This window comes from Macrobrachium nipponense, chromosome 28 (genome assembly GCF_015104395.2).
Source record: "Macrobrachium nipponense isolate FS-2020 chromosome 28, ASM1510439v2, whole genome shotgun sequence".
NCBI classification, from domain to species: Eukaryota; Metazoa; Arthropoda; class Malacostraca; order Decapoda; family Palaemonidae; genus Macrobrachium; species Macrobrachium nipponense.
The window spans coordinates 21,809,132-21,833,739 of record NC_087217.1 but is presented as its reverse complement, the minus strand read 5'-3'; the positions used below and the strand labels follow the sequence as shown (position 1 = coordinate 21,833,739).

The window sequence follows — 24,608 nt, the reverse complement described above, 5'->3', positions numbered from 1 at the left end:
CTATGGGTTTCAGAGCCGATGGAATTTCTGTCTGGTGGATGGGCGGGGCAACATTTAGTCAAGAGGTGTTTGTTTACCTTGCTTACGTAATGAATGATTTTCGACTCTTGGCTCGTAATCATTGGCCATGGCGTCGGCTAGATCATTTTTACTCTATAAAAATTAAAACTAGCGGGTTTAGGTTATTGATAATGCTGACAAAATTTGTGTGTGGTTGTAAAATATACATATGTCAACTTTCAGCTACATCCGATGCTTTGACAAGGAGCAAAGTCCAAAATACCGTGTTACAGAGAGCCTGAATCTCATAGTAAGTCATTTTTTATAACTAATTTTTTTTATTACCATAATCCTTTTACAGAAATCAGGTGACTTTTCTGCACCTGTCAGTGATGTACTAGACGTGTGGAATGAACTGTACCGAGAAACTGTTACTTTAGACAATGCTTCCAAGCTGCTTTCAGTGGATGATGATGAAAATGATGGTGATGATGACTGTTGTTTAAATCTTCCCAGCTCTAGGAGGAAAAGGCAAGTGTCATTTTTAATATTACCAAAGCATTTTCTTTCTTTAGCCCCTCAAATTTTGACTGAACCAAATCTATGCTTTTTGTTAGGTAGTAGTAATATGCATATTATATAAGATCCTCAAAATTTTATGCATGCAGAACCTTCAGGGCATCAAAATAACATGTAAAGTGTTTGTCTCATTATTTCTCATATTGCTTGTTGTACCCCTTTGTATCCTTTTATTAAAATCAGAGATATACTGTTCATACTGCACTTTACTTCTAATTTTACATGTCCTAATAATGTAAGATTTTTTTTTTTTTTTTTTTTTTTTTACCAGTTATGACCCTGTTGTAAGAGAAATGCAAGAAATTGTTCGTGACTATCAAGAGTTTATCAAGTCATCTGGGTTTATTGATCACTTTTTCATCTTCAATGCCCTTAAGAAGTGGCTAAAAGAAGAAAATCATATCACTGAGCATATAGGTTCCAAGGTAAGGAGTAACCCAAAAGGCACACAAGTTTAATAATTGTTGAGAAGCTCTTTAGTACATTTTTATTGTCGAGTCATAGTTTTGTGTGTGGTGTGCCTACATAATGGCTGTTTAAGTCAGTCATCTAGTTGCCCAGAATTATGGCTTTGAAACTTTTGTTGATGACATGACTAGTTTAATCCTACTCCAATTCTTATTCATCTTTTATTATATTTTCTTATTCTTCTCTCATATGATTAATAGAAACCAGGCTTATTAAATTGTGTTTCTTGTAGCTACCAAAGTGCACTAATATACCAGTGAATCTCCCAGTAGTATCATTTAAAGTACAGTTTCTATAAATACCGTATTAGCACTGAACAGTTGAGTTTTTTTTTTCCTGTAGTGTAACAAAAGTTGTCTTAATGCATCATGATGTTTTTTTGTTGCAGGCTTTCATTCTTGAAGGGGTAGATCAAATGCTAGCAATGGAGAGGGAACTTTTAAAGTTGCTCTTAATTAAAGCTCAGCCTATAAAAGTTGTTGTAGCAGAGTCTTTGGTTGATGGGAAATCTGTGTGTGACTTCGATATGTCTGGTATTGGTGAAGATGCTATGAATACATCACAAATGTCAGTGGCCGATTCAAAAGATGAAGAACCTGTTGGTAACTCTGTCCTATCAGTGCCCCCTAAAGAGTCTCCATTCGCCATTGAAATAGAGGATTTAGAATTTGGTCTTGATGAATACATAGAAGAGCTCCCAAGAAGTTCAGGCACTGTTGACTTTAGGGATTCAGAACTGTATGTTGAGCATCTAATTTTGGCACACATACGGTTACTGGTGAACACTAGGGACGAGCTTGCTATAGCTACCTTGTGCAGCATGCCAGGGAGAGAGATCACTCAACAAGGATTTTATGACATCAAAGAGGAGGCACAGAAAAAAAACATGTCTATATATCAGGTAAGAAATTAATTATAGTAGTCACTTACTGATATTTTTTTTAATTTGATATTTTGGGACAATATATTTTCATATAGAGCAGTTCTTCTATAAATTCTGTTAACCCACTGCTAACAATTTTTTGTGGCACAGACCATTTTATCATTCATCATGCGTCTTCGCCTTGGTGGAAAGGGATATCAAGCTGACCCAGACTGCCCTCTTTTACTTCATTCAAAGCCTTTAGGAGAATTTGTTGATTCTATTATGAAACTCCAGAATATTGTTGAAGAGGAACCTAATCCAAGGTGAGAGATAAGTTAAATGTAGAGCTAGTAAAATTTATCCTGACTTGCATTTACTGTCTTATAATCTATTTATGCTTCATTTATTGATGGTCAGCCAGCCTTCAAATAATTACTGCAAGGATTGTTATGTATGATGCCATTGTTATTGTTATTGTTGTTTTTATAGTTTAATAACTAAGACGGCTTTTAATTTGTAAATGGTTTAAATATTTTTTCCAGGAAAGGGGCTGTTAGAGTCTTGTCTTTAATTAAGAATGGGTTGTTAAGAATAAGAGGCCGTGCATTGAAAGCTGCTTGCATCGAGAAAGTATGGGAAATCGTGTACTCTGCATTTTGTAGGCTTACTCAAGACCCAGATGATAATGGAGAACCCAAGGATGTAGGAGACAAGCCCAAGCTTCAGCAGACAACTGGTGCATTAAGGCCATGTTTGAAGGTTTGTGATTTCAGTATGCATTGCACATTCTTGTCAACTTGTGTAAAGGTGTTGTCATTTTACTGAAGATGACAATGTAAATGTTGGTATGTAGAAAATTTTGCTACTTTAGGAAACCTAGCTATAGGAGGAGGTGGAATACTGTAAATACTTAAGATACTAATGCTTTTGGGATGACATTGAACAGCAGCTTAAAGATCAAAATTAAGGTTATATAATATACAGTACTATACATATATAAAAACAAGCAGCTGACATTACTTAGTCAGAATGCACTTTAGTATCTTGTAAAGAGAAGTAACATATATGGAGTAGTTTAATTTTTTTATTACACTTTGATGTCTATTGTAAGCAGTTTCTAAATTCCCTGGCACACAGTGTGTGAAATAAGGTTCATAGCTGGAAGTGGCACTTTGTTTTATATAATGGTGTGATTGAAACACTTTGTAAGGGATAAAATATGACATTTTTATTCTCTAAACACAACCATTTTCATTCAGCCAGTCGTAAATTGTAGCTTTGGCTCAACACGTGTTGCCAAGTTTTTTTTTTTTTTTTTTTTTTTTTTTTTTTTTTTTTTTTTTTTTTTTTTTTTTTTTTTTTCTTTTCTTTTCCTCAACAGTTCCTTGGTTCCTACCAAAGCTAAAATAAATTATTTTAAGATGACTGAGGTTTTTCCAGGTTTTCCATCTGCCTTCTGTCTGTGTTTTCTCTGCTCTGCTCCTAAGCTATTTGTATAGTTGCAGCAATTCTTGATTATTCCAACATGTTATGTTATCAGGATCAGTTTAGGCAGGTTCTGTAAACTCAGTCAGAAAATCCGAACTAATATGCTGTTAATAAAAGATAAATTTCACAAATAAATTTCACAAAGTTATTAATTAGGAAATGTTTCCTCAATATAAACTTATTTATGAAATAAATGTATACTGTCAGTGGATCTGGAACATAGGAGCAAATTAAATGATTTAATATATTTCTCGAATTGCAACAGGAAATGGTGCTCGGGGGGACTTTTCACAGAAAATAAATCATCTCATTTGCCCATATCTGAATAAAACTGATAGAAACAAGAAAAGGAAGAGAGCCAGTGGGTAGAAGTTGTTACTAAGCCCCAAAGAAAGTTAGACGCCTTTTGAAGTGTAGGAAATGACTGAATGAGAATTAAGGGAAAATGAAAGCATGTCAAGATTTCCAAAGTTTGATAGGAAAGGAAAATGAATTGAGCAGTTAGTCAGTACAAGGATTGCTGATTAACACTGAAGAAATAGGTTGATTTGATGCATTTTTGAGATTACCTGAGAATAGTCTTTTACTTCAGCTCGACAAAATGCAGTAGTAGCTGAAGGTAGTACCTATAGAAATGCAACAGAGTATGCTTTGTAGCAAACATGAAGAGGTTTGTGAGATTATTGATTACATTAAACAGATTCCTTTTAATGGCTCCATTCCTGGTTGGTTTGTTTCCCATACTGCCTGGTGACACATCCTACGTGTACTGAGTAGCTTTAGTTGATGTTCCATAGATCCTGACGTGGCCAATTAGGTTGAGATGTGTTATTATTTATTTATACCTGTTTCCCATACTGCCTGTGACACATCCGCGTGTACTGAGCAGACTTTAGTTGATATTCCATAGTTCCTGATGTGGCCCATTTGGTTGATATTGTTTATTAATACTTTGTATCACATGAAAAGCACCGTAGATTTATTTTCAGTACACTCTTTTCAGTTGCTTATTGCATTGTGCGATGAAGCCAGCAGCCGAGGGGCTGAAGAAGTTGATTCTCTTAGTGAAAACTTTGTGACCCAATGCAACAGTTCAAAGAAAACTACTACACCCATCAGAATACCAACAGTTTTGTCACTCTTTAGGTATGTGAGCTTATCTCGAATCGCTGTGGAGATCAGTGATTGTTGTTGTTAATGACATATTTAGGAGTTTTATCCATTCTTACCAATTTTATTTTAAAATAAGAGTAATTATATTTCCCATTTACTTCCCACTATATTTATTTCAAGTTCCCAATATATTTAAAGCTTCCAAAGTCATTGAAATAGATTATACTAGTAAATTTGAGTTCTGAGCTTATTGAAATGATGTGGCAGTAAGAGGGAAATTATAGCCATTTTGTATTTTTTTAAACTAAAGCAAAATTTTGCAGCTCTTATTCATTTGGCATCTTTCTTGCCCCAGCGAGTTGTGAAGGTTAGAAAATGCTTCTGTCAAAATGGCAAAATAGTTTTATTGTGTATTCTATCCCAGTGTGAAAATATAGAGTATAGTTTTTATATTGCAGAAGTGCTCTCTCTACATAGTAATACTATAGATTTTGTTCATGAAACTTACCTGTCAGATATATATATACTAGCTGTATTCTCTGAAGTCCGACAGAATTTCAAAACTCCCGGCACACGCAGTGGTCGGCCAGGTGGTTAGTACCCATTCCCGCCGCTGGGAGGTGGGTAACAGGAACCATTCCCATTTTCTATTCAGATTTTCTCTGTCGCCGGTACTGTAAACACCTGTTTCCAGTACCTCCGTCTTAGGATTTTGAAAACTTCATTGCCGCTTGAGTATCCTGATTGTCTTTTGGTTTATTGACTTGAAGTTGTGGCTTGGCATACGCTATCGTGGTTTGATTTTGATTTTGGCTTTGACTGTTCTTGAATAAGATGTCTGGATCTAGTTCTACTAGTTTCAGGGTGTGTTGTGTGCAAGAATGTAAGGTGAGGCTACTGAAAGCGCGAGTGTGAGAATTTGACTGATCTTGAGTGGAAGACGTATGATTCTTATATACGTAAACTTGAGTGTGATAGAATCAGGAGGTCTTCCTCCAGGAGTGCTTCAATTAATAGAAGTCAGGGTAGTAATTTATCTCCTGCGAACCCGCCTGTAGATTTTGTTACACCTAACCCCGTAGTATTGCCTTCGGGCAATCAGGAGGTATCTACAGAAGGAAACGTACTTTCTATGTGCCCTGGAGTCAAAAGTGCTTGCGCTACAATCTAATGTGTTGAAGTGCAGTGATAGTGTTGGTGCCTCTAGTGTTGTGGAGGGGGCGTCAGATCAGACCCATAACGCCTCCAGGTCTAGACCTCTGTCTGACTCCCAGGACATAGGGAGTGGGCAAGTCAAAAGCCGAAGGAGGGTTATGGGGACTATCCACCAGTCTGACATCCCTTTGGCAGAACCTGTTTACGCTCCCCAGGCTGCCAAGGATCGTGCACGTGCACGAATACTTAAAGATAAGAGAGGTTTTAGAGAAGAAGACGCTTCACGTCCTCCTTCTCGACCTACGTTTCAGTCATCTGAATGCTTTGAAGACATTCCGCCACAGAAGAGGACCAGGACTTCATCGGAGGAGGACGCTTTTGAGCGCTCTGATCGCTCTAATTTTGTTCCTGAGAGAAAGGAGAAGGCGGCCCCTCGCCCATCATCTTCTCACAGGATTAGTCCTCCTCCTGGCCATGGATCTTCTCCTTCTAGAGAGATCCTTATAAATATGCAACAACAGTTGGCATCGTACTTTGCAAAGAGGGAGGCAGAACCCCGTCGGAGGAGGAAGGATTGGTGGCTGCCTGTCAAGAGAAGCCGACTCATCTCATTCCCTTTTGAGAGAGCTTCTAGGAGTATCGATGAACGTGACAAAGGCGCAAGATGTCGCACAGGCGGCCGTCGTCTTTGTCAGGAGGTCGGGAACGTCCAGAAGTCTCCGACTGAAGACGATCACCGAACATCGGAGTTTGCCACTCGCGCGCTTCAAGAGCAGCACGAGACTCACCAAGACGCCTCTCAAGTTGAACGGATGGACGCTTTTGTGTCGTACACGTCACATCAGGAAGCTTTTCAACATCGAGATATTCGTCAAGACCCTCATTACGACGTCTTTGGGGATGCACGATGTTCTATGCACGCCAGGACGCTCGCGAGGATACTTTTGAAGACGCTCGACGTCCTGCTCTTCGAGACGCTCGCGAGGACGCTTCTGAAGGCGCTCGACATCCTGCGCATCGAGACGCTCGCCAGGACACTCGTGAGGACACCTTTGAAGATCCTCGACGTCCTAAACGTCATGACGCTTGGCAAAGTACTTGCCAAGACGTTATTCAGAACGATGGATGCCCTACACGTCAAGACGCTCGGCAGGACTCCTGCAAGGGCGCTCTTCAAGAGGATGCTCTTCAGGACGCTCCGCAGGACGTTCCTTTACAGGAACTTAAAGTTTTGAAATTAGCGGTGAAACAGACCCGAATTTCTGCTTCGAACCCTTCTTCAGACAGAGGCCCCCTTTTACGAACGGGACCTCTGGGCTTGATTACATCACGGTCTGTTAAGGACGCTTCTGCTATTCCTCTAGAGGAAGGAGAATCTTCGAGTGACTCGTCCTGCTGACGATGAAGAGCTGACAACGTCATCTTTGTCGGACTATAAGACGTTAACCCGCCTCCTGAAAGACTTGTTTACCGACAAGTTTCAGGCACCGGTTCCTTGCTCTCCGCCTTCACAATTGGCCTCATCGAAGACGAGGAAGGCGTCTGGCTTCGTTAAGATGGCCACTTCGCTCTCGACAAAGAGAGCATTCAAAAGGATTCATGACTGGATGGACTCCAGGAAGGCGAAGGGCAAGACTTCCTTTGCTCTTCCTCCATCGAGGCTAAGCGGAAGAGCTGGAATTTGGTATGAAATGGGAGAGGAAGCGGGGTTGAAAATTCCTTCTTCTTCCCAAGGTGATTTTGCTAACCTGGTAGATGCTCCGAGGAGGTCTTACCTCTTCCTCGGCTAAAGTTTCCTGGACGATGTCGGAAATTGATCACCATCTCAAAGGGATCCTCAGATCGTTGGAAGTTTTTAACTTCCTGGATTGGTGTGTAGGGGCCCTGGACCTACAGTCCAGAAGCCCGGACTCGATTTCTTCAGAGGAGTTATCCAGCGTGTTAGCATGCATGGATAAGGCAGTTAGGGATGGATCTGATGAACTGGCATCCCATTTTGCTACCGGCCTCCTGAAGAAAAGAGCGCTATACTGCAGCTTTACAGCAAAGTCAGTCTCTCCTGCGCAGAGGGCAGAGTTGTTGTTCGCCCCTTTTTCTTCACATCTCTTCCCGCAGTCCATGGTGAAGGATCTGTCCGTTAACCAGCAGGAAAAGGCGACGCAGGATCTCTTGACCCAGTCTTCTAGACGTCCTGCGGCCCAGTCTTCTACCTTAGCCACACAAGCCCCCAAGAAGAAGTTTTAGCCCTTTCGTGGAGGACCTTCCTCGAGAGCTTCTTCTCGAGGAAGGGGCTTCTCTAGAGGCAAGGCCTCCTCAAAACCCAGAGGAAAGAAGTGATGTCTCTGCCCTTCAGACACCGGTCGGAGCGAGACTCATTCTTTGCAGAGGCATGGAGAGTAAGAGGAACGGACACCTGGTCCCTCGAGATAATCGAGAGGGGTTACACGATACCTTTCCTCTCAACACCTCCATTGAGCACGAAGCCCATAGAACGGCCGCCCTCATACCAGCCGGCGAAGCAACAGATTTTGCTCGATCTTCTCGAGCAAATGATAGAGAAGAGAGCCGTAGAAGAGGTTCTAACGTTAGATTCCCCAGGCTTCTACAACAGGTTGTTCCCGGTTCCGAAGCAGTCTGGGGGATGGAGACCTGTCCTGGACGTCAGCAGGTTGAACTTTTTTGTAAGAAAAGAAAAGTTCAAGATGGAGACGTCTCAGTCGGTACTGGGAGCTTTAAGACCAGGGGACTGGATGGTGTCCTTGGACCTCCAAGACGCCTAGTTCCACGTCCCAATTCATCCTCAATCAAGGAAGTTCCTGAGGTTCGTCTTGAAGGGACAGGTCTTCCAGTTCAGAGCTCTATGCTTCGGGCTAAGTACAGCGCCGATGGTCTTCACGCTTCTCATGCGAAATGTTGCGAAATGGCTTCACCTCTCAAAGATAAGGGTCTCACTTTACCTAGACAACTGGCTCATCCGTTCGTCTTCGGAGTCGAGGTGTCTGGAGGACCTTCATACAACGTTGCAGCTGACGAAGGCCCTAGGCCTACTAGTCAATTTCGAAAAGTCCCATCTGATCCCCATGCAGTCCATCGTATATCTGGGGATTCAGATGGATTCAGTGGCTTTTCAAGCAGAAATGCTTAGAAAGAGTGTCAGTCTTCTTAGGGAAGGAGATATGCTCGGCGAAGGAATGGATGAGTCTGCTGGGAACCATTTCCTCGCTGGAGAAGTTTGTTTCCCTAGGGAGGCTGCACCTCAGGCCGCTCCAGTTTTTCCTAGCGGAGAACTGGAAAGACAAGGAAGACCTAGACGCGACTTTGAAGATTTCTCAGTCGGTCAAGGATCAACTGAAGTGGTGGCATGATCCCGTCAAGCTTGCAGAAGGACTGTCCCTCAGCCTTCTGAGCCCCGACCTAGTGTTGTTCTCAGACGCGTTCATGGCGGGCTGGGGAGCAACACTGGGCAAGGAGGAAGTGTCAGGCCTCTGGAGAGGAGAACAGAGGTCCTGGCACATAAACCTCAAAGAGTTGGAAGCTATTAGATTGGCTCTCCAGTTCTTCGAGGGACAAGTGGTTGGCCGAGTTGTCTAGATCAACTCGGACAATACCACGGCTCTCGCATACACCAAGAAACGGGGGGACACACTCTCGGTCCCTGTTCGAGATAGCAAGAGCACAGAACATAATAATCCTGACGAGGTTCGTTTCAGCAGTTCAAAATGTCTGGGCGGATCTTCTCAGCCGTCAACATCAACTGCTTGCGACAGAATGGACTCTTCATCTAGAGGTCTGCCAAGAGTTGTGGAGACTATGGGGACGTCCATTAGTAGATCTCTTCGCAACTTCGAAGACGAAGAGACTTCCTCTTTACTGCTTGCCGGTTCTCGACCCGGGAGCAATAGCAATAGATGCCATCCTATGGGATTGGACGGGGATGGACGTCTACGCCTTCCCCTGTTCAAACTCCTGGGAGAAGTAATCAGGAAGTTTGCGGCGTCTCAGGGAGCGAGAATGATGCTAATCGCCCCGTTTTGGCCTTCAAGCGACTGGTTCACGGAGGTCATGTCCTTCCTAGTGGACTTCCCAAGGACCCTGCCAGAGAGAGTTGATCTACTCAGACAGCCCCACTTCAAGAGGTACCACGGAAACCTCTCCGCTCTGAGTCTGACTGCGTTCAGACCATCCAGAAGTTGGTCAGAGCGAGAGGTTTTTCAAGACCGGTGGCAAGAGCTATTGCCAATCTAAGTGAGCTGTCTTCAGGAGATGGTGTAGGAAGAAAGGTATTTCCTCCTCCACAACCTCTGTGAATCAGATCGCTGATTTCCTCCTCCATCTCAGGAATGTTGACAGACTTGCGGTTCCCACGATTAAGGGGTACAAGAGTATGTTGTTGGCTGTCTTCCAACACAGAGGATTAGATCTGACCAACAATAAAGACCTTCACGATCTTTTGAGGTCTTTTGAAACCTCGAAAGTACCGCAGCCCAAGATTCCGTCATGGAACTTAGATATAGTTCTAAAGTTCCTAATGTCAAATCCTTTCGAACCTCTGCATGCTGCCTCTTTAAAGGACGTCACAAGGAAGGCTATTTTCCTAACCGCTCGGGCCACAGCGAAGAGGGTTAGTAAGATTGAAGCCATAAGTAAGCATGTGGGCTTTAGAGGACACAATGCAGTGTGTTCCCTGAGCCCCTCCTTCTTAGCAGAGATCATTGGACAAGAACCAGAGAGAGTCCTGTGCCCTGTCAGGGCTCTCAAGTTTTATTTGGAGAGAACTAAACAATGTCGAGGTCCTTCGGACAATCTTTGGTGTTCTGTCAAGAGACCAGACTTTCCAATGTCAAAGAACGCGCTGGCGTTCTTTTTGAGAAGTACCATCAAGGAGGCCCATTCGTCCTGTCCAGATGGTGATCTTAAACTTTTGAAAGTTAATGCTCACGAGGTAAGAGCTGTCGCGACCTCAGTGGCATTTCAAAAGAATATGGCACTCAGTGACATCCTGAGTGCCACATTTTGGCGAAGCAACTCTGTGTTCGCTTCACACTACCTGCGGGATGTGAAGACAGCATACGAGAACTGCTATTCGCTAGGAGCATACATATCCGCAGACATGATATTGGGGGCAGGAAGCAGCACGAATCCTATCCTATAGATAATGGTTAGGTGTGCTTTTAGTTTGGTTGTGTTGATTTACGGTTGTGGGGTCGGCCGCCTGAGGCGGACTTCCCTTTCTTTAGCCTAAAGTTATGCAGGACTAACTTTTGATAGGTTAGGTCAGGTGGTGGTTTTTTGCTTCATTGCCCTCAGAGTATGGTCAATATGGTCTAGTTGCATTGTGGTCACGCTCCCGTTGACAGATCATCTAGAACTCACCAGCTATACAGGTCACTACCATGCTGGAGACTAGTAAAGCAGAAGCAGACTTGGGTGACAGTAATCACGAAGTCAGCTATGCTAACAGGTAAGGAACCAAGATGTCAATCATCTGCATGTAATTTGTTTCCAAAATCTTTCTATTCTGTCCCTTCCCACCTCCAATGGTGGGATTCAGCTATATATATATCTGACAGGTAAGTTTCATGAACAAAATGATATTGTTATGATACAATAAAGTTTGTTCATACTTACCTGGCAGATATATATATGTAATCAAGTACCCACCCACCTCCCCTCAGGGGACAGTGGCATTAGAAAATCTGAATAGAAAATGGGAATGGTTCCTGATACCCGCCTCCCAGCGGCGGGAATTGGTACTAACCACCTGGCTGACCACTGCGTGTGCCGGGAGTGTTGAAATTCTGTCGGACTTCGGAGAATACAGCTATATATATATCTGCCAGGTAAGTATGAACAAAATTTATTGTATCATAACACTATCATTTTTAATGAATTTTGTTGTAAAGCCTTCATGACACTTATTCTTCCTTGCCTTGATTGACCCATATCTTGGATAATTTGCTTCAGGAAAGAGTCCAGACGTAGATGTGTTATTTGGCAGAATTGCTTGTTTAAGCCATTTTCCATAGTTAATGGCAGGGGTTCTGTTCCTGGCCAAGTGCCGATAACCGGAAAATCTAGTGATTATGGTAATAAATGGTGTTTACAACACCATAAGCGCTGATAGACTGCTTACTGGCACTGAAAATCACTTACCAACGCCAATAAACCACTTACCAGCACCGAAAGTTAGCGCCTCAGTGGCGTGGTTGGTATGGTATTAGCGTCCCACTTCAGTGGTCGCGGGTTCGATTCTCAGTCATTCCATTGAAGAGTGAGAGATGTGTATTTCTGGTGATAGAAGTTCACTCTCGACGTGGTTCAGAAGTCATGTAAAGCCGTTGGTCCCGTTGCTGAATAACCACTGGTTCCATGCAACGTAAAAATACCATACAAACAAACAAGCGCCGAAAGTCTGGTTAATGATGTCATTAGCCAAGCGTTGTAAAACCAAAACACAGTTAACTGATGCCGTTGATAAGCGGGGAACTGCCTGGTCATTATGTGACTGTATGAGGGGGAAAAAAAAAGTGAAATGCTGCTTATCTGTCCCAATAGTTTGCTTACTTTAACCTTGGCAAATAAGTAAATTCTACGATAATCAAGGCTTTGAGGTTCTCTCCCAATATCATTTAGAAGTTACTAGTAATAAGATTCTAGATTTCCTGAATGGTGCTAGTGGTGTACGTGCTTGCTTACTGATTCGGTAGTCTCGAGTTTGTTTCCCACTCTTCCAATGTGGAATCAGAGGAATTTGTTTCTGCCGATTAGAAATTAATTTCTTTATATACAGTAATGTGGTTTGGATCCCACAATAAACTTTAGGTTCCGATGCTAGGTAACCAATTGGTTCCTAGCCACATTAAAATATATAATCCTTTGGGCCAGCCCTAGGAGAACTGTTTATCAGCTCAGTGGTCTGGCTAAACTACGATATGCTTAACTTGGCTAGGGAACACTTTGGAAATAGCTTACATCTTTGATTTTCTTATAAAGTAATTAATGGAGATGCTTGAATAACTTTATTGTTACTTTAGCACCTTTTTGAAGATGCTTGAATAACTTTATTGTTACTTCAGCAATATTATATATAATTTCTCCCATGTATACATGAAAGTTTGTTAAATCTTTTTTAAATTATTACAACTGGATAGTTGCTTTATTCTAAAATTTCTGAGCCTATCAGTTTGTAATACTCTCATATTTTCTAGCTCCCCCATTGAAGGAATTGTAGCTTCAAATGAAGATGAAGACTATGACAGCAGCTTGAGAATGCGGCTGATGACTTGTAGAGGGCAAACGCCAAAAACCAATAATGCAACAAGGTAGGTTATTACTTGTTTTATTATGAAAGTTATTTTTACTGGAAGTCTCACTCTTTTTATAAAGCCTTTTTAGTTATCACTCATATAGATTAATACTAATGAGCTTTGCTGCAAAAGTTGCCTAGAAATTATTTTCTGTAAGTTTTCATGTGGTATTCTTTTTTAATAATGCTATTGCTGTTATGTTCAGTCCACTGAAGCTAGCGCCAGAGTACTGATAAAAGGCTATTTTAATATGTTCAGTCCTTCAAGGCTAGCACCAGAATACAGATAAAATTATGGATATCATGTGTATACAAATGATTATAAATGCTCAGTGGTAACTATTGCCTTGAAAGAGAAATAGAAATAATCAATGATTACTTCAACTGCAATCTTACCAATTGAGATCATTGTTCCCCAAGTGCCAGAAGGGGATGCTTCTTTTGGGTGAACAGACAGAAAACGTTGATGAAATGTAAGTAATTGTAATACAATGATATGCCAGAAGCATGTGTATGTAAAATGTATTTTTTTCATTTTATATCAAGGTTTGTCTTCTTTACAGGTTCAAGTCAGGATGTTCATGGGCACCAGATGATCTTTCACCTGTAAATAAAGGTGATGTAAGTCTAGACACTACATTATCACCTATAGTTGGCCCCACATTAAGAGCTGTTGGCAAAACAAGCAAAAGTAGCCAAAATTGGAGAGAGATTGTGGAAGCTGTATCTCAGGAAGAGGTAAAAACTGGACACTTTATCAGCCTGCATTTACTAATAATTAACACCTACGTGCCTGTCAGTGAAAAATAAGGGTTGAAATATTGGTCTTAATGAAAATGCAACTTTTTATATATTTTATTTGTTAGCATTTTCAAGTATAGTTTTGAAAGTTAGTATTAATATTTGGGATACCTTTACTGTAAGACCCCTAGTCAAATTTAGCTTTAGACATTTTCATTAAATAACAGTTTCTGAATGTTTGATTCCCACAAATTAATGTTCCTTTAAAGCAACTTTAAAAATGGCAGTGGACTCCCTTACGCTTGATCCGTATTAGCCCTTGTGGAAAAAAAAAAACTACATTCAGTTAAATTATTTGTCCTGTAAAGTTTTTAATTTTGCAGAATGGAAAGATACACTTGGAGAGGAATTTTAGTATTTAGAAGTTATTTGTTTAATACAATAATTAAACAGCATTGACATTTCCTTTTTTTTTTTCAACAGGAGGAAAGACGAAAAGAAGCTGAATCATTGCTTCTGAAGGAGAAAGCTTCTAAGCCAAGTAAGGGATCAAAGCCAGATGAGAAGAAAAGTAAGCGATCTCTCCTGACTGATATTTCCAATATAGCTGCATCAGAAGCAAATGGTAAGAAGTCAAAAACGTCAGGCACCGTAAAGAAATCCCCAGTGAAGAAGAAAAGTAAGGCCCTTCCTGTCCCAAAAGGGCAGAAGCCCATAACTTCTTTCTTTAAGGCTTGAGTGTTTCCTCCAACTTATGAACTAGTCAAGATGACAGCAAAGATCATTAGCTTTGTACATATGCCACTAAGTTTTTTAATTATGGGTTGGTTGCTAGAATCATGTAATATATAGAACTAAAAAGAGGAAAATTATGCCAAAGATAATGCCAATATAGTTTTAATAAATACTACAGAGTTGTCTGTAAACATATCAAGTCTTTCATACTGTGCTCTTTTAGCTATTTAATATATAAAGGATTTACAGTGGTTTTTAAATATGACTGCTCATGTAAGATACTGTACAGTAAATCAGATGCAATGTTCATACATATAATATACATAATAACAAAGAGAAGTGTGTAGTTCCAAGTATTTGACTTCATTTGAACTCTGATATTTTTAAGACTTCATTTGAACTTAGCTTTTTTAAACAAAACCAAATGGAAGCCAACGTAATTTTTGTTAGAAAGTGAGTTAAAATTATATCATACGGAGGATTGAACTCAAGAACAGATTGCTAAAGGCAAGGTTTTGGTAAATTTAGAACTCTGAATCTACTTCATGGTTTCTCATTATTCAGAATCTGTAAAAATGTCACGTAAAGCATTAAGATAACACTCAACCTATTATATCCAAGGCACTCTATTTCCCACTCATTTTACTGTCAAAAGCAATGTAATAGTCAAACTTTTTTTTCTGGAAATTTTCATTTCGTAACAGTTAGATGTAACAACACTCTTAAGATTATTAGTGCTCTTTGATAACATAATGATCAATATTGACATTTTCAAAACCATTCAAGGATAGTTATAAAATTGGAACACAAATATCAGAATTATGTTTTTAATACAGTACTATTACAAACTAACAGGAATAACTTTGAAAAATCACTTAAGTGGCAAAACATCTTAAAAATTTAAATTATTTCATATTTTTAGGAACCTAATTATGTGTTAGAGTCCAATGTGTGGAAAATGAAACTTAACATTTCAAATAAAAAAAAAAAAAAAAAAAAACTGTTTCCATTACATTTTTCCGCCATTCCATTTCAGCATTTTAAAGATTTTAACATGTAAAGTATTCTTAACAGCTACTAACTTTTGTTGGTTATTGCTGACATAGGTTGAAACATGCTTTCAATGTTTATATGGTATGATTAATGTACATCTAACATTAAAAAGGTTTTCTGTATGATTTATTAATTGGCCGTATATCTAACAACGTGAAGAAAAATCTTGTGTAGAATTGCGTAGGATAATGCTGAGATAGGTTTACCGAATGTTACTTGAAATATGTAATCTTGTATTCAAAGGTGTAATAATAAAATGAAATTCAACACAAGATACCAAGTTTCATGTAGTTGCTACTAAAAACAGTAATTTAAAACATTATTGTAGACCTCAAAAGTTAAATATATTTTACAGATTACCCACCAGCAAAATAATTGTACCAGATGAAAATAGTACTGTTGATACTACAACACAACTAGTAGTAGTGTTTAAGCAGCAGATACAAACCAATTTTATGTTTTCCCAATGCTGTACCATGAGTACAATTTTACATTGCCCATTGTTTGATGCATTCAGCTAATGGATTCTCAATGCTGCACCAAGAGTATTAGCTACCTTAGGATTTTAAATATAAAGAGTACAATCATTTGAAATCCTATTTCTCCTCACCTTGAAATGTTGTGTGGTGATCTATCAAGGCACTCGATCTTAAAATAATGATCAATAATGTTCTTGTTAAGAGTATGTGGTGTTTTCGCACAACTATTAACAATTAAGTCTTTACGCAAAACAAACTGGAAAAAGCTACACTAAACATGTCTGGAAAACTCTCAACCATCTCTCCTTGTAATGAATTTATGTACACAACCTGAATTTTTCATTTTAATAAATTCAATACTTTACTTCATCACACAAGGTACTCAAAAAGAAACACAATTCACAACCTTGATTACAGTATACTCTTTGAATACTTGACGAGACACAACTTGTCAACTTCCCTTACCATTTAAAACAACAAAAGATCATGTTAGTTAATACTGTATTAAGAAAGCAATATGCACTCACACTGCTTGTATATAGTCAATTTCAAGTGATGATGCACCATGTTGTTTGTATGCTTCATAAACACCACCTGTAATCTGTAAACCAAGTGAGGTAATATCAGAAGTATCCAGGGGGTCTGCATCAGGCACAGGAGCTCCTCTGAAGTAAGGCTTGAACTCAGTAAATGGAATTGTAATCACTGTCCACTCTTTCTTTGGTACCTGAAAATAGCAGAGAACAATTGACAACCACTAGAAAGACATTAAATTTTTTGTTTGTTTTTAAAGGGGTATAAAATTTGTGGTTAGAAATTCATAACCAGGTAAAGAAATTATATATATATATACGTACTGCATAATATTTCATTTATGGAAGCTATAAGCAACTGAGAAAATGAGGACTGGGCATGGCTCCTGATAGAAAGTCAGTCTTGTCAAGGTATATAATTACATCTGGTAAGTAGTCGGGTGGAATCTCAATACTACCACAGTACAAAATTCAATCTTCCTACAATGAAAAGTTACTGTCAAAGCTTGGGAAGTTACTCTTCCTGTGTGTACAGGAACACTTAATGATATTAATAACAATGGGTGTTGGGCAAAGCATCCTGCTTTCATGTCCTAACAGGTCTTCTAGGTACCATCAAGTACCACAATAGCTGAGGTTTTCTTTCTGAGTCACTCAAAAGGGTCTAGTAAGCAGCACTGAAAGCAAGACAACTACATACAGGATGAACAAGTAAAACATAAATGAGGTTTTTTACAATTAAAACAGGTACATATACCCCACAAATTAAACCCAGATAAGCAAGATTTTAAGGATGAGCTACCACATTTTCCCCATGCAGATAATACACATGGAAAAGTAATGTTGAAAATGTTTTTGTCACAAGCTTTATAATAGGATAATGTATACAATTTTGAAACTACTTGACTAGGACGCTTCCGATGCTTCCTTACCTCATAAAAGGCTTCATAAGATGGTGATCCATCACCCTCATGCTGTCCTTTGTGTCTGAAGTTGACCTTATAATGGAAGTTTTCACCCTGGGCACGAACTTTTAATTCTACCCCAGAATAATGACTCAAGTCCCAGCCATCATCTGTAACAAAGCCTACAAATCCAGCTCCATTTGGCTGTGGATTTAGCATAGAGAAAAGTACAGCTCTCTGGAAGAGTTGAGATTTCTGCAAAAGAAAAGTTATTTTTCAACATTTTTTATTAATGTATTTTCCAAATTTCAAGAGCTACACAAAAGGCATAAACTTGCACTCCCTACACGTGATCTAGTACTGCACAAAACAGGAAAATGTGATATACAAGAATGAAAATACACTGAAGCAGAATATTTCTACCAAACAAAGTTGCAACCCTGGTTGGAAAACCAGGATGCTGCAAACCCATAGGCTCAAATAGGGAAAGCAGTCCAGTGCTATACAGATAAAAAATAAAGTTAAGAAAAAATATATACAAAATGAAAAAGAAAATGAGATCCATGTCAGTTTGCAAAAGTAATATGCATTTGCAGTTTGAATGTCTTTAGGTTCCAGCAATTGAACTACATGACTAGGGAAATCATTCCATAAAACTGAGACAGAAACTCAAGATAAAATCTGTGTGCACTGAGCTAAATGAATGACAGCCAGAAGTTAACACAGTACAATATTAAGATCTGGTAACTTAGTGTAGGTAGTTTTTCACTAAACAATTTAAGATATGAATCATCTGTAGAATCAAACTGGGGAACAAATTTTAACATACAAGCTGCATGTAGTCAAAGAAATACTGATCATGGAAAGATTTAAATGGGGGACCCAAAGTCCCAAACATACTTTGACTTTTGTTAAGGAAACTTCATTCCTGGTATATTGCATCATACCCTAATTTTAGCTAAATCTCTGCCAAGAGTCTGCACTGAAAAGCAATCAACCTGTCTTCTAGGCCAAACCATATACTGTACTGGTGTGTATAAAATATAAACTACCCTGAGAACATTAGTGATCAAATTCCAGTAGTCACTATAGCATCCATCAATAATTACCTCTGAAATTTATTAACTGAAACTTAAGACATCAGTTTATACACATCCAAATCCCATTATATATTCCAAAACTTGAAACTACTACATCATGACAAAGTCAAAGGCAATAATAAAGTCAAGGTCAACCTTAATAACTTGAAGACCTCTGGGCTCCCTAGAACTACAGACTACTTGTCTCAGATTCTTTTTCTCTTTAGATAACTGGCATTTCCACTACTTTTGCTAGGAGTAGAACTTCATCTGACATGGACACAAAAACAAACTCCCCTCCCACATCCCCATCTCCTTGAAATCAGAGATGAGCCATTACAGAGTCACTAGCAGATGGACTTTGGACCTCTCCAATAAGGTGTTAATGACCAAATCCCAATTCATTTCCTTTGTGGAATAGGCCAAGTCTGATTTTTCCAGGTTGATTTGGAGACCTAGGCAGGGGCAAGGGACCAACAAAGTTACCTGTCTTCTGTCAAGGCTTCATAAGAAGCATCTCAGGGGAGCCAATTGTTCAGGTTGCGAGGAGGGCAAATGCCCATCCTTTGAACCCAGGCTACTGCTGAAAACAATACTTGTGTGAGGACCTGGGGCACTGTCACCAGCATGAAACACAAGACCTTGAATAGGTGGATCTTGTCATTTCCTGAAAGCCAAGACTGATTACAAAGGACATGGCATCATGACATTTCCAAACTTGGTTGTTGGTCTCCCCTTGTGAGAAACTCAAAACCATTTAAATATTTAGATCTCAGTACAGCCTTTTATTTTCAGCCTTACAAACAATACCTTTTAAGCTTGTGATAATTAGTCAGGTTTCTCACTTTTTTTTTATTACAAAAGACATGGCCTCAAATATGAGGATAACTGGATCATGACGAAACATGAACCTAAATGGTTTGCCTCATCCATCACGCATATTCAAGCAGCCTTCCTAACTGGCAAAACATTAAAGTTCCATTGTATTTTGCCCTCGCTGCCAAAACTGATCTCCAATATACCCATGGACATAGCAGTATCCTGTGTGAACCAGGTGACTCAGGTTGTACAAATGTGAATAAGATACTAAACAGAAAAAGTTTCTTCATTGGGAGGGCCCCTTTTTACATTACATCTTTGTGTAATCTACTGAAAACGGTTCTAGACAAATAAAAGTATTACTATTTACCTGGATAACAAAGGCTCCCTTTGACATTCCTGGTGTCCTGACAGTGTCTGAAGATTCCCTCCAGTTATCTAAGGAGGCTAGGGTTCGGAAGTCATACATCATTTTAGGAGCTTCTTTACGTGCTGATACACTGATTAAAAAAAAAAAAAAACAACAGAATATCAAACACATTTTAAATATGCATTACTGTGATGTAATGGATCTGATTACTAATTGTGAGATACTCTATTTAACTCTTGACTATAATAATCAAATTTAAAATAGTTAAAGGTAATGAAAAAGTTAAAACACAATTTCAAAAAATTTTCCCATAAAGCTGTTATGAGCATTTTTCATTTGTTTCAGATGGTTGGAAAAATTATGAGCATTATGATAACTGCTTGGAGTTCAGTATAAAGTGCAGCTGTAATAACATATGTGCATTTAAGATTGAAAACATCCATTCATTCCCTTTACAATAATTTCCAAGTCAAAAATAAATTTCAAGAAAGTTATTATAACTTGTATAGTGCTAATACAACTTTTAAAAAAATTTATATGCGTATCACTGGCTTAACTGAATTTTGAAATATACAAGGTCTACAGGATGTAAAGGCCATTTATCTCTGTACATAGATGCACAAGAATTAGTTACAGAAAGCTGCAGCCCACTTCATAAATATATAGTTACAGTGAAATATTTCCATTTTGATTCAAAAGTGAATCTTGTAGTCATATAGAAATCAAATCATGTAAAATATATTGCAAGTTGTGATTCCCTTTTAAACTAACCTGGAAGCTGAAGACATGCAAGCCATGTTGAAGCCAATTGAGGCTCCAAGCAAAATACCAGCTACTCTGAACATGGTAAAACGATGCATTCCACTTTCTGTAATTGATTAGCTGTAAGGGAATATGACAGTACATTAAATATTCTGTATTCTGTAAGAAAAACTTATACCTACACAAAAAACATTAATAAAATGCTCTTGAAGGAACACTGATACAATTGAAATCTGAATAATACATTTGATTTCAAAATCAGTCATAGCTAGCTAGGCTATAAGTACAATAAACCCAATTTCATGGGCCAGTAACAAGGCTGTTTTGATTTAAGTTAAACTTCACTTCCAAATTACACTAGGTAGTATAGCTAGGAAAGCCTAGTATTCAAGTCTTCTCCAAGTAATTCTAGGATACATACCTTTATATACCTAAGAATACATAATACATATATATATGCAATTCATAACTTTATTCTGGTCTTTAACTAATTATTTAAGTGTTATCTAGCACACTTCTTCTTCCTGAACAAGCTCTATACGTTTACGTTTACCAGTCCAGAGGCTGAAACACCCTCGCCATTTAAGATTGTTATGAAAACAGTGTCCCAGCGTCTATGGGTACAAGTGGTGTGTGGATTTAGCACAGGAAATGGGAAGTTTGTTGACAGAAGTGACTCTACAAACATCGAAATGGAGACAGTCTTCTCAACATGAGGTGTTTTAAGTAAAAATTTTGAATGCATCATGGAGGTAAGTTTGCACTGCACATGGCTAAACTTTCGTTAACTTGTGTTTAACCGGAAATTAGGTATTATATTATTTTGTGACTTATACCTACACAAAAAACATTAATAAAATGCTCTTGAAGGAACACTGATACAATTGAAATCTGAATAATACATTTGATTTCAAAATCAGTCATAGCTAGCTAGGCTATAAGTACAATAAACCCAATTTCATGGGCCAGTAACAAGGCTGTTTTGATTTAAGTTAAACATCACTTCCAAATTACACTAGGTAGTATAGCTAGGCAAGCCTAGTATTCAAGTCTTCTCCAAGTAATTCTAGGATAAATACCTTTATATACCTAGGCTAAATGAAAGTCTCCTACAAATAAAGGCCTGTAGGTTAAAATGCTCAAAGCACAAAGCCGTAGGAAAATACGTTAGTTAGTAACCTAGTAGCTTAACCTAAACCTATTAGTAGCTTTACCTAGTAGGTATGTTTCTGGTAACTAGTAAATGTTCACAGCAAAACCGATGAAATTTGTGTCGGAAATCTGTTTACTTTTACAAGAACGAATATTTTCAAATGAATTATCATGAATACATACTAATACATATATATATGCAATTCATAACTTTATTCTGGTCTTTAACTAATTATTTAAGTGTTATCTAGCACACTCTTCTTCTTCCTGAACAAGCTCTATACGTTTACCAGTCCAGAGGCTGAAACACCCTCGCCATTTAAGATTGTTATGAAGACAGTGTCCCAGCGTCTATGGGTACAAGTGGTGTGTGGATTTAGCACAGGAAATGGGAAGTTTGTTGACAGAAGTGACTCTACAAACATCGAAATGGAGACAGTCTTCTCAACATGAGGTGTTTTAAGTAAAAATTTCGAATGCATCATGGAGGTAAGTTTGCACTGCACATGGCTAAACTTTCGTTAACTTGTGTTTAACCGGAAATTAGGTATTACATTATTTTGTGACTTATACCTACACAAAAAACATTAATAAAATGCTCTTGAAGGAACACTGATACAATTGAAATCTGAATAATACATTTGATTTCAAAATCAGTCATAGCTAGCTAGGCTATAAGTACAATAAACCCAATTTCATGGGCCAGTAACAAGGCTGTTTTGATTTAAGTTAAACTTCACTTCCAAATTACACTAGGTAGTATAGCTAGGCAAGCCTAGTATTCAAGTCTTCTCCAAGTAATTCTAGGATAAATACCTTTATATATCTAAATGAAAGTCTCCTACAAATAAAGGCCTGTAGGTTAAAATGCTCAAAGCACAAAGCCGTAGGAAAATACGTTAGTTAGTACCTAGTAGCTTAACCTAAACCTATTAGTAGCTTTACCTAGTAGGTATGTTTGGGGTAACTAGTAAATGTTCACAGCAAAACCGATGAAATTTGTGTCGGAAATCTGTTTACTTTTACAAGAACGAATATTTTCAAATGAATTATCATGAATACATACTAATACATATATATATGCAATTCATAACTATATTCTGGTCTTTAACTAATTATTTAAGTGTTATCTAGCACACTCTTCTTCTTCCTGAACAAGCTCTATACGTTTACGTTTACCAGTCCAGAGGCTGAAACACCCTCGCCATTTAAGATTGTTATGAGGACTGTGTCCCAGCGTCTAGCGGTACAAGTGGTGTGTGGATTTAGCACAGGAAATGGGAAGTTTGTTGACAGAAGTGACTCTACAAACATCGAAATGGAGACAGTCTTCTCAACATGAGGTGTTTTAAGTAAAAATTTCGAATGCATCATGGAGGTAAGTTTGCACTGCACATGGCTAAACTTTCGTTAACTTGTGTTTAACCGGAAATTAGGTATTACATTATTTTGTGACTTACACCTACACAAAAAACATTAATAAAATGCTCTTGAAGGAACACTGATACAATAGAAATCTGAATAATACATTTGATTTCAAAATCAGTCATAGCTAGCTAGGCTATAAGTACAATAAACCCAATTTCATGGGCCAGTAACAAGGCTGTTTTGATTTAAGTTAAACTTCACTTCCAAATTACACTAGGTAGTATAGCTAGGCAAGCCTAGTATTCAAGTCTTCTCCAAGTAATTCTAGGATAAATACCTTTATATACCTAGGCTAAATGAAAGTCTCCTACAAATAAAGGCCTGTAGGTTAAAATGCTCAAAGCACAAAGCCATAGGAAAATACGTTAGTTAGTACCTAGTAGCTTAACCTAAACCTATTAGTAGCTTTACCTAGTAGGTATGTTTGGGGTAACTAGTAAATGTTCACAGCAAAACCGATGAAATTTGTGTCGGAAATCTGTTTACTTTTACAAGAACGAATATTTTCAAATGAATTATCATGAATACATACTAATACATATATATATGCAATTCATAACTTTATTCTGGTCTTTAACTAATTATTTAAGTGTTATCTAGCACACTCTTCTTCTTCCTGAACAAGCTCTATACGTTTACGTTTACCAGTCCAGAGGCTGAAACACCCTCGCCATTTAAGATTGTTATGAAAACAGTGTCCCAGCGTCTATGGGTACAAGTGGTGTGTGGATTTAGCACAGGAAATGGGAAGTTTGTTGACAGAAGTGACTCTACAAACATCGAAATGGAGACAGTCTTCTCAACATGAGGTGTTTTAAGTAAAAATTTTGAATGCATCATGGAGGTAAGTTTGCACTGCACGTGGCTTGTGTTTAACCGGAAATTAGGTATTACATTATTTTGTGAATTGAAAGAAAACACTTAGGTATAGCTACTTCGAGGGGAGAGTAGTAGTGGTCTCGATCGGTTGCTTCCACGCTGCTAGGTTTATGACTGGCATCTAGCCTAGCTATTTCGGGATACTGGAAGTGCTAAAGTTTTTTTTTGGGAAAGTGACCGCGCAGCAGTACAGGTGTCCGCCTGTCCGCACAGCGGTGCTTTACCCTAAGCGAAATTAGCATGACTGAACAATACCTAAACACATTTGTAAAATGACAAATAGACCTACCTAGCCTACTACCTAAACGCTGCCTTTACCCTAACATACTCATCTATGCTAGAACAGGTCCAAGATGAACATAGGAAGAAATACCTACCAACCTTCTAGGTAGTAGGTAGTAGGTACTACCTAGCTAGTACCTAATAGGCTAGCGTCTTAGGTAGGCTAATGCAGTTAGGTAAGGGCAAGGCCCACTAGGTAGGTACTAGCCTAATAAACACCTACCGAGGCTTCTCCTTTTATAGTAGTGGCTCCTGTCTTTGTTCAAATAGTGCCGCGGTCATGCCCTTACGTAAAACCATCATTACGGTGTGACGCAACGAGGCCTTGGACAAAGTGCTAAATCATTTTGAGACTAGCAGTTTCTAAACAGAACACCTTGTTCCTCATTCAACCACTGAACATTGTTTTGAGGAGTC

At 38.7% G+C, this 24,608-nt stretch overlaps 2 protein-coding genes across 2 annotated transcripts in view; one reads left to right on the top strand and one right to left on the bottom strand.

Annotated features, from left to right (window-relative positions):
* LOC135201565 (PCNA-interacting partner-like) overlaps positions 1-15,632 on the top strand; it is a 19,311-nt gene extending 3,679 nt beyond the window's left edge. Inside the window, exons 4-12 of the mRNA XM_064230574.1 lie at positions 362-531; positions 851-1,004; positions 1,436-1,948; positions 2,081-2,235; positions 2,455-2,671; positions 4,404-4,546; positions 12,877-12,990; positions 13,538-13,712; positions 14,199-15,632. Coding sequence (XP_064086644.1) covers positions 362-531; positions 851-1,004; positions 1,436-1,948; positions 2,081-2,235; positions 2,455-2,671; positions 4,404-4,546; positions 12,877-12,990; positions 13,538-13,712; positions 14,199-14,453 — 1,896 coding nt within the window. The 3' untranslated portion in view covers positions 14,454-15,632. The remainder of the gene's footprint in view (positions 1-361; positions 532-850; positions 1,005-1,435; positions 1,949-2,080; positions 2,236-2,454; positions 2,672-4,403; positions 4,547-12,876; positions 12,991-13,537; positions 13,713-14,198) is intronic.
* LOC135201569 (uncharacterized) lies at positions 15,264-24,608 on the bottom strand. Its single transcript, XM_064230585.1, has 5 exons — positions 24,415-24,608; positions 20,460-20,570; positions 19,689-19,818; positions 17,448-17,675; positions 15,264-16,709 (listed from the first exon to the last, which is right to left on the bottom strand). Exons 2-5 carry the CDS (start codon positions 20,546-20,548, stop codon positions 16,506-16,508), a joined length of 651 nt encoding a protein of 216 aa, XP_064086655.1. The 5' UTR covers positions 20,549-20,570; positions 24,415-24,608; the 3' UTR covers positions 15,264-16,505.

Bases quoted from the DNA above. Each gene is read 5' to 3' on its own strand.
- LOC135201569 (XM_064230585.1), bottom strand. From the start codon at position 20,548: ATGCATCGTTTTACCATGTTCAGAGTAGCTGGTATTTTGCTTGGAGCC. The intron at 19,819-20,459 runs GTTAGTTTAAAA...TTTTTTAATCAG, and splicing joins TGCATGTCTTCAGCTTCCAG to TGTATCAGCACGTAAAGAAG. The intron at 16,710-17,447 runs GTAAGGAAGCAT...TGCTATTTTCAG, and splicing joins CTTATGAAGCCTTTTATGAG to GTACCAAAGAAAGAGTGGAC.